This window comes from Natrix helvetica (genome assembly GCF_964273705.1).
Source record: "Natrix helvetica genome assembly, chromosome: 3".
NCBI classification, from domain to species: Eukaryota; Metazoa; Chordata; class Lepidosauria; order Squamata; family Natricidae; genus Natrix; species Natrix helvetica.
The window spans coordinates 138,266,455-138,280,795 of NC_138549.1; the positions used below are offsets into that span (position 1 = coordinate 138,266,455).

General features: G+C 35.0%; 2 protein-coding genes across 2 annotated transcripts in view; one reads left to right on the forward strand and one right to left on the reverse strand.

The window, feature by feature from the left end:
- PKP1 (plakophilin 1) overlaps positions 1-3,494 on the forward strand; it is a 93,649-nt gene extending 90,155 nt beyond the window's left edge. Inside the window, exon 14 of the mRNA XM_081947522.1 lies at positions 2,772-3,494. The gene's annotated coding sequence lies outside the window, so the exon portion shown is untranslated. The remainder of the gene's footprint in view (positions 1-2,771) is intronic.
- Positions 1-13,689, reverse strand: part of TNNT2 (troponin T2, cardiac type) — a gene marked incomplete at its 5' end in the record, with an annotated part of 33,704 nt that extends 20,015 nt beyond the window's left edge. The window contains 7 exons of the mRNA XM_081949178.1: positions 13-73; positions 3,501-3,522; positions 5,030-5,062; positions 5,879-5,938; positions 7,376-7,405; positions 11,119-11,194; positions 13,534-13,689. Coding sequence (XP_081805304.1) covers positions 13-73; positions 3,501-3,522; positions 5,030-5,062; positions 5,879-5,938; positions 7,376-7,405; positions 11,119-11,194; positions 13,534-13,689 — 438 coding nt within the window. The remainder of the gene's footprint in view (positions 1-12; positions 74-3,500; positions 3,523-5,029; positions 5,063-5,878; positions 5,939-7,375; positions 7,406-11,118; positions 11,195-13,533) is intronic.
- Between the last annotated feature and the right edge of the window lie 652 nt (positions 13,690-14,341).

The following is a 14,341-nucleotide window of genomic DNA, read 5'->3' on the forward strand; positions in this document are numbered from 1 at the left end:
AAGAATACTCACATCAAAGTCTACTCTCTCTCCATCAGGGATCTTTGGAGGGACCAGATTAGGTGTGAACAACCTGAAATTAGAGGAAAACACAGATTAAAATAGGGATCATACAATACCTGACCTTGATTTCATTCTGTCTCTTTCTGCATACCTACGAGTTCATTGATTCAGTTGCATTTCTCACATCATTAGGCCAAATTTAATCCCATTGGTGTTGAGGAGTTTTATCTCCAAATTGAAATAAATTTATCCAAGACAATATAGCCAAAACTCACACACTGTAATATTGTTTTTATATTGTGTAAATTGCACATAAGGAAATAAATTCATTGTCACTTTTGAGATAAAAAAAATATTTAATCTAGAAAATAGCATATCACAAACTAGGTGAATACCTGTATAACTTACATATTGCTTGTTACAACTGATTTTTATTTTTATTTTGGAGAAGCCTTCAATTATATAATCCTCTGAACTATAAGCTACATGAAACAGTTTAGATCATGTGATGTTTATCTAATTGGATGGCATTAATATAGTTCTTTTTGTAAACAAGAATGATTAAATTTAGAGTAACTTCATTGTTTCTTAAAACCCCTGTGGCATTTACTGGTAGGTTTTTTTAAAAAATGTTTTAAAATCTTTCTTTAGCTGTGAAAAAATAATCGCACAATGCCATTTAAAGGGCATTATCTTACATTTTAACCAAATGTGTCCATGACTAAAACATTTCTTAAAAACAGAAAAGTCTCAGTATCACATCCAGAATGTTAAAGGAATAAAACCATCTTATCAACAGTGGAAATCTAGAATAAGGCTAAAAGTATAATAGCTGGTCTCAGAACTCCCCAAGCAAATTTTATTTCTATTAATTTATTTAAATAATGTTTATGGTCACAATTTCATTGCTATGGTTATTTATTTAAACTGATCGCCAATGTCACTGTAATTTCAACGTATTTATTTTTTGGTGGGGGGGGGGAGGAAGCACCAAATGGAACGTCACAATGGTTGCCATGGCTCCACCTGTCATTGCAGTTTTATTTCTCTTTACCCGATTTAGATGACATATTGAGCAGCTGTAATAACTTCATATCTGGCATTGGAATACTATCCTTGTGAGGGTTTCATCTAAGGCTGCAAGCCGCAACTGCTTTCCATCTGTCTCATCCCTTCTGTAGCTGACATTTTTAAAAATTCTAGATAACTTCCAGAACTACCTAAAAAGATCGTGTACTTTCAGTTCTGCAATTCATTCTTTTAAAAAGTTTATTTGCTATATAACCCTATGTAATTTTGAAAATAAAATGTAGACACTTTCCCAAGATATATAAAATAATACAAACAAGGAAACACAACAGCAAAGAAATGCATTCAATTTTGGGTATTAGTTGTTAGCTTTCCTGTAGTAAAACATTGGTATATATAAAAATTTTTATCAAAGGTATTGAAAAGTATGGGAAACAGCATTATCTGAAAAGTTGATGCAGAATTGAGTCATGACGAATCATTTAATTGAAAGTAAATGTTGTTCACATTTAGTCTCAATTTTTATTTATATCAGAACAATTCCTAATATTTCCTCCTAATAGAATATCTCTATCTATACATTTTTAAAAATAGAAATATCTGTTTAGTATGATGTTTACAATTTGTATTTTTCTTTCATATGATAAAAAAAGCCTACTTTCTTTCATTTATATTGACTCTTTATTTTTTGGTCTTATCTTGTTTTATTTTCAATGTTTTATTGAACACTGTATTTTTAAACAACATAATTACTTATATAAAATACATATAAAAGGGGGAAAATCTACTGTTTTCAATGGAATTTATTCCCAGTTAGTATATAAGCCTACAACAGAAATATAAGGGATTCTTCCAAAGTAGAGAATTGCACCTTATTTTTATGTGAATGCCCATAGGAGGTTTAGGTTGAAGTCTGTGTTTATATTTATGAATATAAAGGACAATCATAATTTCAAAGAATAAATACATTCATAGGAATTTAAGATAGCCAACCTGCTGGCCTGATCATTTATCAAACTTTTGAAGCCTAAGTGCAACCAGAACCCTCACTGTAGGAATAAATGACTCATCTAATGACTAGAGAGAATAAGAAACAAGGATAGTCCATATTCTGACCTTAGGAGATGAAACTCACATCATTCCAGTGTTTAATGGTTATGGTTAATTTGATCTAAAGTCTATCAACTTACGGATATATTGAGAATGCAAATGAAGGTCCTGCCATTTGTAGCAGAAATTAGACAAGATGATAAAAAGTATTGCAAGATTGCAAGAAGGTGCACAGAATATGGAGCTAAAAAGACTTAGTAACTTAGCTGGTGCAGACAGCTGTTGATGCTGCAATGACATCTCGATAATGGAGGATCCCAAGACAGCTGCATGCAGAGCACTCTGGGATCTCCTTGTATCAGGTTGCTCCAAAGCTTAGTTAATCACCAGAGGATTTCAGGTCTAAAGGACTGTGAAATGGATTGGTTGCAGCTATACTATAAATGGGGCAATCTATGCTAAATAGGACAGATTAAAGCATCTGAGTGACATGCAGCTAAGAGAAAGCAGGCAAAGAGACAACAGGGATAGGACAGCTGATATTTATGGCTTCCAACTTCAGTCATCATGTCTATGTCTCTATTCTGTTTTTGCCTGGGTTTTGTTCTCTGGAACGGTGCTAAGAGGAGAATTAATTAAACAATCAAACCTTAGAAACCATCTCTCCTTATTTTCTATTTTCCTTATAGGCCAACTATACCCTGAGGAGCAATGAAACTCACATATACCCTGAGGAGCAATGATGCAGCTGTATGGATGGCACATTAGTTTCGGCAACAATTTGAGTCCAGCTCCAACCTGGTCTCATTGGTCTCAGTTGAGCATGAGGATATCCATGTTAGTTGTCCTACATCAGGGGTGTCCAAACTTGGCAACTTTAAGACTTGTAGACTTCAATTCCCAGAATTCTGGGAGTTGAAGTCCACAAGTCTTAAAGTTCCCAAGTTTGGACACCCCTGTCCTACATGCATTGATTATGGGGGTGTCCTTGCCTGGCTGTCCCACATGTATTGATTTATGAGGGTTTCCCAGAGTCGTGATTTTCTGCAGCATCTGGCTGCATAAACAGCCACATCAGGAGACCCGCAACCCTCTTGTGAATCATTATTCGCTTAAAAGATTACCTATAGAATGGAAGACCTGCTGCCACTACATAAAAAGTGCACAGAAGACAACAGCTCCAGTGTCAATTTTTTAAAAAATCTTTTCCTTTTTAAAAACTTTTATGAAAGAAAAAAAGATAACAGAACCAATGGGTAAACATGGGCAGGTTATACATGAGACGTAATGGCATCTCATCTAAATCTATAAAATTCACTGAATGTTACGAGGCAACTGTATGACAAAAATGTAGCCTAGAAACAAGTTATATTTTAATGTATTTATGGTAACATAACAGTCAAGGCATATGTACTTACTTGGGTTTGGGCTTTGATTCCCCTGCAATAAAAACAAGTACAAAACTATAAAACATCATAAACACTATGCTCTTTCTTTTGTGGATAAGCAGTATCATACAAAAAGGGCTAATAAATGCTAAGCAAAATGTAATAGTAGTATAGTTGCATAGTGGTAAGAAAAAAAATTTAACTTTTTTCTGTCCCCCAGTTTCATTAATTCAAGTCCTTTATTGTTTACTTCCCTTTATATTCCAGATCAAAATTTTCTATATGTCTAATCATTACTGGATGATTTCATGGAAATTGACCTCCACTCCCATCATGACTTTGATGAGTTGAGGCTTTCACTAACTGTTAAAGTGTTCTCTGTCCCAGTAAAGAGAAGGAGCAGACTAGTTACCAGTCTTACCAACCATGTAACTAGTAACATTCACCATTAATAGTAAAGGGTATATTGGTCTGTTTTGCCATGTTTTGGCTAGTATACCATAATCAAATTTTACCCCAAGCATACTGAAGCTATTGTATGCATACTAAGATCTCTGGTCTAGAGGCCAACTTAATGTTGCATCCCAACTACAAGATTACTAGTTTACAAAATAAACAATAAAAACCATGTTTCCATTCGTTGTACTTAGACTTACTGTATGTACTACTTCACAGTGCTTTAGAGCCCTCTCTAACCAGTTTACAGAGTCAGTATATTGCCCCCAACAATTTGTGTCCTCGTTTTAACAACCTTGGAAGGATGAAAGGCTGAGTCAACCTTGAGCCGATGAGACTAAACTGCTGAACTGCTGGTAGTCAGCAGTCAGCAGAATTAGCCTGCAATACTGCAGTCTAACCACTGGGCCATCACAGCTCATATCAATGGTTTTAATTTAGTGCATTATCTGCCAGTGTTCAGATCACCCTTTTCTCTTTTCTGAAGTTAATCATATAGTTTGTTTTATATTTATACTTCTCTCCTCCTTTTCAAACAAGATGCTTCTTTAAGCAATGTTTGGATGTTATTGTACACCAAACTAATTCTTGGTGCATAGAATGAGTGTTTGATTCCTGATTTCCTTAAATGTAGATGCTTATTTAGTTTTTGCCTTATTCCCTCAAGTTGAGAATTGAACTTTACTATTAAATCATGTTTTACAACTATTACTGAACACAATTGTGCACCTTTTAATATCTTTAAAATCACTGAAACCCAAACTTTATATATTTCAATAATAAATGTGCAATCTGGAGTGTACCGGAGTATCTTTTAAAAATGACATGGACAGCAATGCCACCTTTCCTTCATGACCAAAAACAAACAAACAAAAAAGTCCCACCATAAGTTATACTACATCACCACTCATTCTATTCTACTTCCCAACATATTTTAAACTAAACTCATTCTCTTGGTCCTCTTGATCCATGGATGCTAAACAAGTCTAATATGACATATGAGTTAATCTTTACTCAGCCTAAGCTAATATAAGAGCTCTGAGAATTTCAGACAATCCCTCACTCAGACCGTTATGAAGTACAAGTATTTCCTATTTACTTACCTTCTTCATGTTCTTTAGCTTGCTCTTCTGGTTCTATTTTAAAAGAGGAGTAAAGAACTTGATTAGCACTGTAGCACATTGCAACACCACCACTCCCTCTGGATGCATTTTATTTCTCATAAGCTATGCCTGAAATCATTCCTAGGATGCTTTGCAGTTCATCCTCTCATTCCTGGGAAAGCTCACATTACTGACATTCTGGTTTGTTTGATAATCAGAGTCAGTAGCATCTCCATTCCTAATTTATTGTAACATCAAAACTGGACCAGATTATAATGTTATGAGCACCTGCAAATATAGATATACTATCAAAGTGACTTTCAAGTAATAAAATGCTACTTTTCAGACACATTTCAAAGTACTTGTTCCTTCCGATGAAAGGGTTAGTATTCCCCTTCTAAAACCTACATATAAAGAAAGGGGAAATAACACATAGTCAGCATAAAACATTAGATATATAGTTTATCTTTTCATGTTGTGGATATCCATGCATCTATCTGTTTTAGATATAATAATTGCTGGTTTCAATAAAACCTTGATTTTTCTAAAACAGCATTATGCTTCCATGCATAGGTGAAGAGACCTGGGGTGGAAAAAGGGAATCTCCTAATGATTTCACTAAGCACAAATTACTTTCTTTGGTTTCTGAGCTGTCTTATAATACCCATGAAACATAAACTGGGAGAAGTAGGGACGTTAATGATTTATATATAACTGTGAAGCTTTATAAAAATGTAGTTATAGATCTCATACATCTCTGCATTGTAAAAGGACATATTGTCATACCCATAACCCCCATCCCCAAAAAGTATCACCCCAAAACTGGTTTAGCAGAAAATCACTGCATGCCTTCTGCTATGGCTTCTTCTGCATCTTCGTTGATTTCCTCCACTTGCTCGTCTTCTCCTTCTACAAAATAGAACACCAGAATAACCACCAAATGCAATTATACAGAGATGAACCAATAAAAAGAAATATTTCAATATATTAGTGTCAGGCTATGGAAAGTTGGTGAAAGAAGAAGAAGAGCTGAAAAAGAGCAAAGTCCCCCCCTCCCAAAAAAAGAGAGAGAGTGGGGGAAAAGCAGTCCTGTGGTTATGTGTGACCTTTAGCTCAATTTGATGAGGTCCTTGGTCTGATTTCAATGACCGTTTTCAAGCAAGCAATTCAGACCTCTGAGAGGAGCAATATTTTTCCTCAGTATGAGGAAAGAAAGAAAAGAAAATGTTAGAAACAGAGGAGAGAGAAAGAGACAGGAGGATGTTGAAAAGGGGTGACTGAGAAAGAGGGAGCTTTGTTCAATTTGGTTCTGGTTCTACCTATCACTGATTTGTGATTCCAATAACTCCTAAAGAAATCTGCCCCTCTCCAAAATGCCCATTAGTTACATTTTGATTCAATTATAAATATCTTTCATGATGATTAAGGAAAGGAGACAGAATTCTGGGATAATCTGAGATTTCAATAAGGCACTCTTTAAATATCAAGGGCCTAGATATTTAGATTCTAGGCAGATTCCTCGGGATATATCTAAGTGGACATTTCCCACTCCCCCATTTCCAATGCATTCCAAAACAGAATAACTGTTAAATTAAGGAAACAAATGAAGAATAGATCAAAACAATGTTCAGCATATTAGAACATCTACTGGTACAATAAAGGAAAATTATAAGCAAGTTGTATCTTTTAAGTTAATGATTTTTTAAAATTTAAAATAAGTTAGATATAATCAGAACTCCATAATTATAATGAATGCTGAAGAAAAATGGGCAGAAACATTTTTTTCTCCTTTTGATAATTTTGCAGTCTTTCGTTTCTGCAATATAGATCGGATGAATTAATGTATGCCAAAAATCTAGTGAAGCAAAAAAGAGTTGCAGACAGAGAACTTGGTGTAGGAGCTTGTTCCACTATCTGACAATTCATATGATTAGCAGCCTAAACTTATAATTTTTAGCCAGTGATTCTAAGCCTCCTTTATGGAGCAATAGAGAATAAATCCATTCCATCTTCTTTATGATAACCATGTAGATAGTGCCAAGATATCATTTAAGTTAGATATAGTTTGTTAACTTTCAATCCTGAAATGGAATATTAGGATTTTCCAGTTCTATCTTATTACAAATGAAAATGACTTTTGTTATATGGAAAATACTATTTTCCTTCCTCGGTATTACAGTTCCCATTCTTTATGTTATGTTTGTGGTTTAAGTAGTCCTACTGATTATATGTATAGTGTATATTTCAGTTACATATGGTCCTTCCATACATCAATGAATAATAAATATTCCTATTGTAACATGAAGAAATATTTATAAAGTAAAATGAAAATAAAGGTTCTACTACCGTCTTCCACCTCTATCCATTCTTCCTCTTCTTAATCAAGGCAAGCAGGGTGGTGAAAGGGAATAAGTACAGAAGGTTAGCAAGGATTGTAAGAAGCAGTGGTAACAAAATAAAGTATCTATAAACAACTAGGTGTTATGCTTCAGTGCTGGTTTGTTGTAGCTGTTGCTGTTGTGCACATAACTAGAGTTTAGGTGCCAAGCATTTATGAAGCCAGGCATTAACAAGAAAATGGGATATTAAGAGCCAAACAATCTAGGACATTCACATATTTGTATACGAATAGATATCAGTATTTTGCCATCACTCGGATAGTTAGAAAACATACATGTAAAATTGCAAGTGTCAGAAAACTAATTTCAGACTGAATTTCAATGTCCTTGTTTCAATTCATTTTATATAAAAGTAACAGTGCATGCTTCAAAAACTCCTTAGAAGTGGTTCGAATCTTTCGTGAACACAGCGCTCTCTGCTAAAGCAGTTGGATTTTTGTTCAGTATCCTGTGGAGCCTGAAATGGAGTTTGGAGGGGAGAGGGTGTCATATGATTTTTAAGGGGCAACTTCCAAGATTGTTGGGGGCAATATGCTGACTCTGTGAACCACTCAGAGAGTGCAATAAAGCATTATGGAGCGGTATATAAGTCTAAGGACTATTGCTATTGCTACTAAGCTAAAGGAGTCTCTTTTCAGTCATAGCCTCGTATTTCTTTTTGAAGATCGGTGCCATTTTTAGTACATCATTATTGTTGAATGAGGAGGAGGAGGAGTGCAGAAGATGTGCTAAAAGAAAGAAGAGTGGAGTATATATATATATATATATATATATATATATATATATATATATATATATATATATATATATATATATATATATATATATATATATATATATATATATATATATATATATATATATATATATATATATATATATTCAAATTTTGATGGAAAATCATAAGGATTTTAAAAACTACGGTTTTATGTTATCATTTCCATGAATTTACTATCTTTATTTGACACTGGAAGTTATAATGTGCAATTTTGGATTGTTTGTTATGAAAACTCAACTCCTCTGGTTTTAATGAATTCTGATTGGCTAATAGATACTAGCTGATCTACAAAAATATTTTAATTGCTTATTTGACCACAAGAGGGAGCTAAAGAACATCAAATACATCTAAAACTGAAAGATTGCAAAAATTATTTTTGAGGAGTAGCACTTAACAATAGCACTTAGACTCATATACCACTTCATAATGCCTTACAGTCCTTTCTAACAGGTTTATAGGGTCAGCATATTGCCCCCAACAATCTGTGTCTTTATTTTATCAACCTCAGAAGGATGGAAGGCTCAGTCAACCTTGAGCCTGTGAGAATCAAACTGCTGACAATCGGTAGAATTAGCCTGCAACACTGCATTCTAACCACTGCGCCGCCACGGCTTCTATTTAAATAAAATAATTCATTTTATAGATCAACCATGTTCCAAAGATGTCATGAAAGAGGAACAAGGGGAAGAAATTATTCAAATATTTGGAAGAAAGGTGAGTAATCCAAAGAAGGAACCCACCACAGAAAGTTATCAAACAATTGAAGCTACTGCACAAGTATTTGACAATACATAGGACGTAACCCTAATTTTGGAATATAGATCTGATAGCAACAGTGCCTACTATGAAGATGGTTTAATTACAAGTCCCCCAGTGCAACTATAATAAGAAGAGTTACAAGTAAATCTGCAATCCTCAGGAGAATAAGTTAGGGAATCTCCATTTCAAAATCAAAGTGGCATATTGACATATTTGTTTTAAAAGTCATATTGGAGAATCTCTTAAGAAAAACAGAAGTTTATATTTTATAGACATTCCGAAGAAGAAAAAGGTTATATTTTATCATGATAAACTGGAGACATAAACTTAATACATTAATTGGAGTTAGGATAATTTTCTATTGGTTTGACATATGTAATTAAAAGTAAGTTCCAATGCATTGTTTTGTGCTTATAAAGTGGGTTCTAAAATGAAATGAATAGATTATTGTTAATGTAAAAAATGTTGAAATCAAATTTGGAAAGTATTTAAGTTGAAGAGGAAGAGAGAAAGAATACACACATACACATACACACCTTTCTCTCTCTTGCTCTCTCTCCTCTTTTTTAAATCCTGCTCTTTCCCCATGTAGGAGAAGGAGTGGCAGAATTTGGGGGTGGAATTAAAAGAGGGATTAGCCTAGATTCCCTACATCGCCACAAGCAAGCTAAATCCAACCTCCCTTTAATTCAGGCATGTCCAAAGTGCGGCCCGGGGGCCAAATGTGGCCCTTTTTCAAATTTCAAGTGGCCCGCAGCCTCTTCTCCCCACTGGAATTATTTGTTTAGTCTTTCATAAAATACTGTATTTTTCAAAGTATAAAGATGCATCTTTTTCCCCTCAAAAAAGAGGCTAAAAATCTGGGTGCATTTTATACACTGAATACAGCATTTTTTGCCTCCCAAAACTCTGCCCCCTTCACCAAAATGGCTGTGCATAGCCTTTAGGAGGTTTTCAGAGTGCTCCTGGGGGCTGTGGAGGGCATAAATGAGCAAAAAACGGGCCATTTTTTTTGCTCAACTTTGCTCCCCCCGCAGCCCCCAGGAGCACTCTAGAAGCCTCTTAAAGGCTATTCATGCCCTTTAAAAAAAGGCCCATTTTCGTGAAAAATGGGCCATTTTTGGGAGAGTGCAAAAACTTTTTTTTAAATTTGCCTCTTCAAAATCTTGGTGCGTCTTATACTCCGAAAAATACGGTAGTCAATTCGCATTTAATGTTAAGGGTTCAAAGAATGTCAGGCTGAATGATCAGCCCCACACATTTTCACCTCACCAAATCTGGCCCTCCTTGCAAAAAGTTTGGACACCCCTGCTTTAATTCCATTAACCCTCACCTAACTCCAAGCAGGTGTTAATTGTTAGTTGAAGAAGGTATGATTAGCAATAAATCAGTTTAATTGAATCTTCACCTCATCATTTGTGCCTGACACACAAACACTTTTCTCAATCTTTATTTTCATTGTATTTTATGCTATAATAAACCTTAATAATACTTTCATTCAAAAAACATAGAGAGTATCACAGCACAGGATAGAAAACAAGTGACGTGAAACAAAATACATTCAGAATACAAATGTATTACAAAAAAAAAACAAGTACAAGAATCAGAAAGATATGCAATACTAATTATATTAACAAGTTAAATCCAACTTATTTCTCTTATCTGTGATAAGTTGCCTGGACTTACATTGATAAAACCTCTATGAAATATTTCCTCCAAATCTGCTTGTTTAGATTGTCAGGAAGGATTTTATGAACATATTAATAATAATGCTACTTACTAACTTTTGAATGTCTATAATAATGTTATAAAACTGACAGTACTTAAGCCAGCTTGTATTTCTCTCTGCCTATGCATACTAATACTAATAAGGCATTCTTGAAATTGCAAATATCAATTTTTTTCCTCCCAGTAAAGAAAAAAATGGCATAGTTGAATCCTTCCTTTTTAGTAGAAATAGTATTTGTTAAAAGTACATAGATTTTTGTTCTTGCTGTACAGGAGAACTTGTGCCAAATGAATTATTGCTTTTCCTGCATCACAACACTTTTTGTTTTGTATCTTGGGAAAATCTTGTTTTGTTGTTCACTGTGTTTCTATGTTCCTTTAAGAGACATAAAACTATGACTTTTCTAATAACAACAGAAACTTACCTTCTTCAATACAGTCTTCTGCAGCAAGATAAACCAAGAAAGAAAGGAGAACAACATTAGAGCTTGTTAAGAATATCTGAAAAACCTACCCAACATGATTGTTTTCATTGCCTTACCTTCCTGTTCCCTGTAAAAGAAATAAAAGAAAAAAACTAGATTAGAATAATGCCTGAGCTTTTCTTTTCTTATAGCAGGACAGAAAACAGTTTTCCAAAAAAAGGTCCTAGTTACAATCAGCTTCAAGTTAAGGAGTCACGTCAACATCTTGTTGTCAGAACAAAAAGTCTTATGACACAGAAGCACATCAGCTTATTAGTAATCGATGGGCTAAGAAGTCTTTGAACACTTCCATAGCAATTCTTGACATCACGTTATTATTTTATTTGTTAAGTAAATTTATATTTTTTAAGTAAAATTTGTTAAAAATTTGTGTTTGTTAAATAAATTTATACTGCCCCAATGTCATTCTGGGTAGTGTACACTAAAAAATGAACAATAAACAAAACAAAACCCAAATTACATAACATTAAAACATATAAGCTGTTTCTCTGAAAAAAAGACCTCCCCGGATAATAAGCCCAATTGGGCTTTTGAGCGCATGCACTAAAATAAGCCCGCCCCGAAAATATTGCAACACAGCAGCAACCACACTTGCCACCTCCTGCAAATCAAAAATAACAAGACCTCCCCGAAAATAAGGCCAAGTGCTTATTTTCGGGGTCAAAAAAATAAGACCCTGTCTTATTTTCAGGAAAACAAGGTACCTATATATGAAATCAGAAATATAAAATTGCAACCAAATACTTTGGGATTGATTCCTGGTTGATTTCATGATCACAGTGTCTATTTTTGAGGAGCTGGCTAGATTTATTTGTCCAGAACTCTACCTGGCAGTAACTTCTATAAACATACTTCTGCTAAGGTAGATGACCTGTCTCAGAAGTTATCCTCAAAGCTCATCTGGACACCTTATTTCAGTTGACTCGGAAGCAAAACCAAAACCAACATCCATTTACAGGTTGTAGGTTCATTGAGATTACGATATGGGATCTTTTCTTTTTTTAAAAAAAGGCACAAACTGTTCTTCCTCCCTGTATTCTTGAGTGATGTGTGAGGTGTTTCTTTATGCAAATTTTGTAATTATATTATATACATACAGTCATTGTGATCTGTATGTGGGTGTTTTCAAATAGTGCTTGATGCTTACTCGTGGGTGGCCTACGTGCAGTTCCTAGGCCAACAAACTGCAACCAAACTTCAGCAACATCCTAGAGAATCAAATAGTGTGCTTGGTACAAATTGGGGTTCAGGGGCATTAGCAGTTTCTTCTGATGGTGTATATCTTAAAGCAACTATCTGCACTCACCCAATAGTTAAGAGAGAATGGTAAACTACCGAGAATTCTAGCAGCATCTGCTCCCACCTTTGCAGTGATCATTTTAAAATAAAAAAGAAGCAAAATCTTGCAAGTGAAAGGTTGCCTCCCTAATAATGAACCGATCTGCTTATAAGTACTTTGGAGAGTAAGTGCTCAGTCTTTTTGTAACAAAGCCAAAATACAACTGGTTCCTCATTGAAGAGTTACGAAACAGGATGAGGCAGATGTAGCAAGATAGTCCTGATCTCATCCCTAAAACTGTGCGACTTCTGTCTGTGAAGCTTCAACACTTTAAGATAAGGTTATGGTGATTTTAGGCTTCACTATTTCATTCCTTTTTCCGAACAGAGAAACTATTTGCTAGAAAGTTAACTCGTTTACATGAATTCATGTTTAATGTTTATATTTTGGACTTCGGAGGAATAGTCTTTAGTCTGGAAGTAGCATTAAGTCTATTGGATATTTTAATGCATGAGTTCATGTTATGCATCAACTGGGGATGCAGCTCAAATAACAGGAACAGCTGTTGGTTGCATGGAGCCAGGAGGAGCCAGATAGTTCTGAAAGATTCTCTCCCCCCCCCCCCCTCCAGTAGTCTGGTGAGGTTTTACAGTCAAGACCATGTGAGAAACTGTTCAGTGAATTGAATTAAGGGTGTACAAGAAACTGAGAAAGTGTGAAAGAATGGGAGGAACCGGGCATCCAAACACTATGAAGAACTTCCAGAATTGCAAACATAACCAAGTGAAAAGCAGCCCAATGACTGCCAAGATATGTAGAGTGCTGTGACCTTTCAGTGGTTCCTGATTATTGTATTTATAGTTTTTCCTGAAGACAAAATATTTCAAACTACTATAATCTTCCCTACTTGTAGAGACTTGTAATTATTACAAAGGATCCGTATCAGTTAAATTACCGGTATTTTTTAGAGTAAACTGGCACATATAAAGGTATATTAGGGATATTGATTATCCCTAATTATTCCTATTTGCAATTTAATATTAATAACTTTTGCATCAGGCTCCATGTCTTGTTACCCTCAAAAATGTAATGCCCAGTATTGCTATGATTAACTCTATCAGTGTCGAAGGCTGATGCTGGGAATAAGCCTTACAATCATCATGACTTAAATATGAGTTTCCCACGTTCACCTGGCTAGCCAGAATTGAAGGAGGATAAACTGAATGGACCATTATGTTGATTACAGCGACAGGCAGTTTTTATGAACTTGTTCTTTACGTGCTTTCCTTAAAGAAGTGTTTTAGAAAGAAATAAAAAAAGAGGGCAAAATTTGCAAAAAGGTATGTATATTAATGAGGGACGCGGTGGCTCAGTGGCTAAGATGCTGAGCTTGTCAATCAGAAGGTCGGCAATTGAGGAGTTCCCTAATGCCGCTTAATGAGTGAGCTCCTGTTACTTGTTCCAGCTTCTGCAAACCTAGCAGTTCGAAAGCACATAAACAATGCAAGTAGAAAAATAGGGACCCCCTTGGTGGGAAGTTAACAGTGCTCCGTGCGCCTTTGGCATTTAGTCATGCTGGCCACATGACCATGGAGATGTCTTCAGGCAACGCTGGCTCTTCAGCTTAGAAATGGAGATGAGCACTGCCCCCTAGTGTCAGAAACGACTAGCACGCATCTGCGTGGGAACATTTACCTTTACCTATGTATATTAAATTATATTTATGGGTACATATTTAGAAATAATATATCATTTAAATGACATTGGAATATACTTTATCTTGGTGGTTATGACAGTGAAAAGGTAATGTAATGCTTGCTCAGTCTACCATCAAGAACTACTGGCGAAGAACAACTTTTCTCCCTCACAAGATTCTTTATGTTA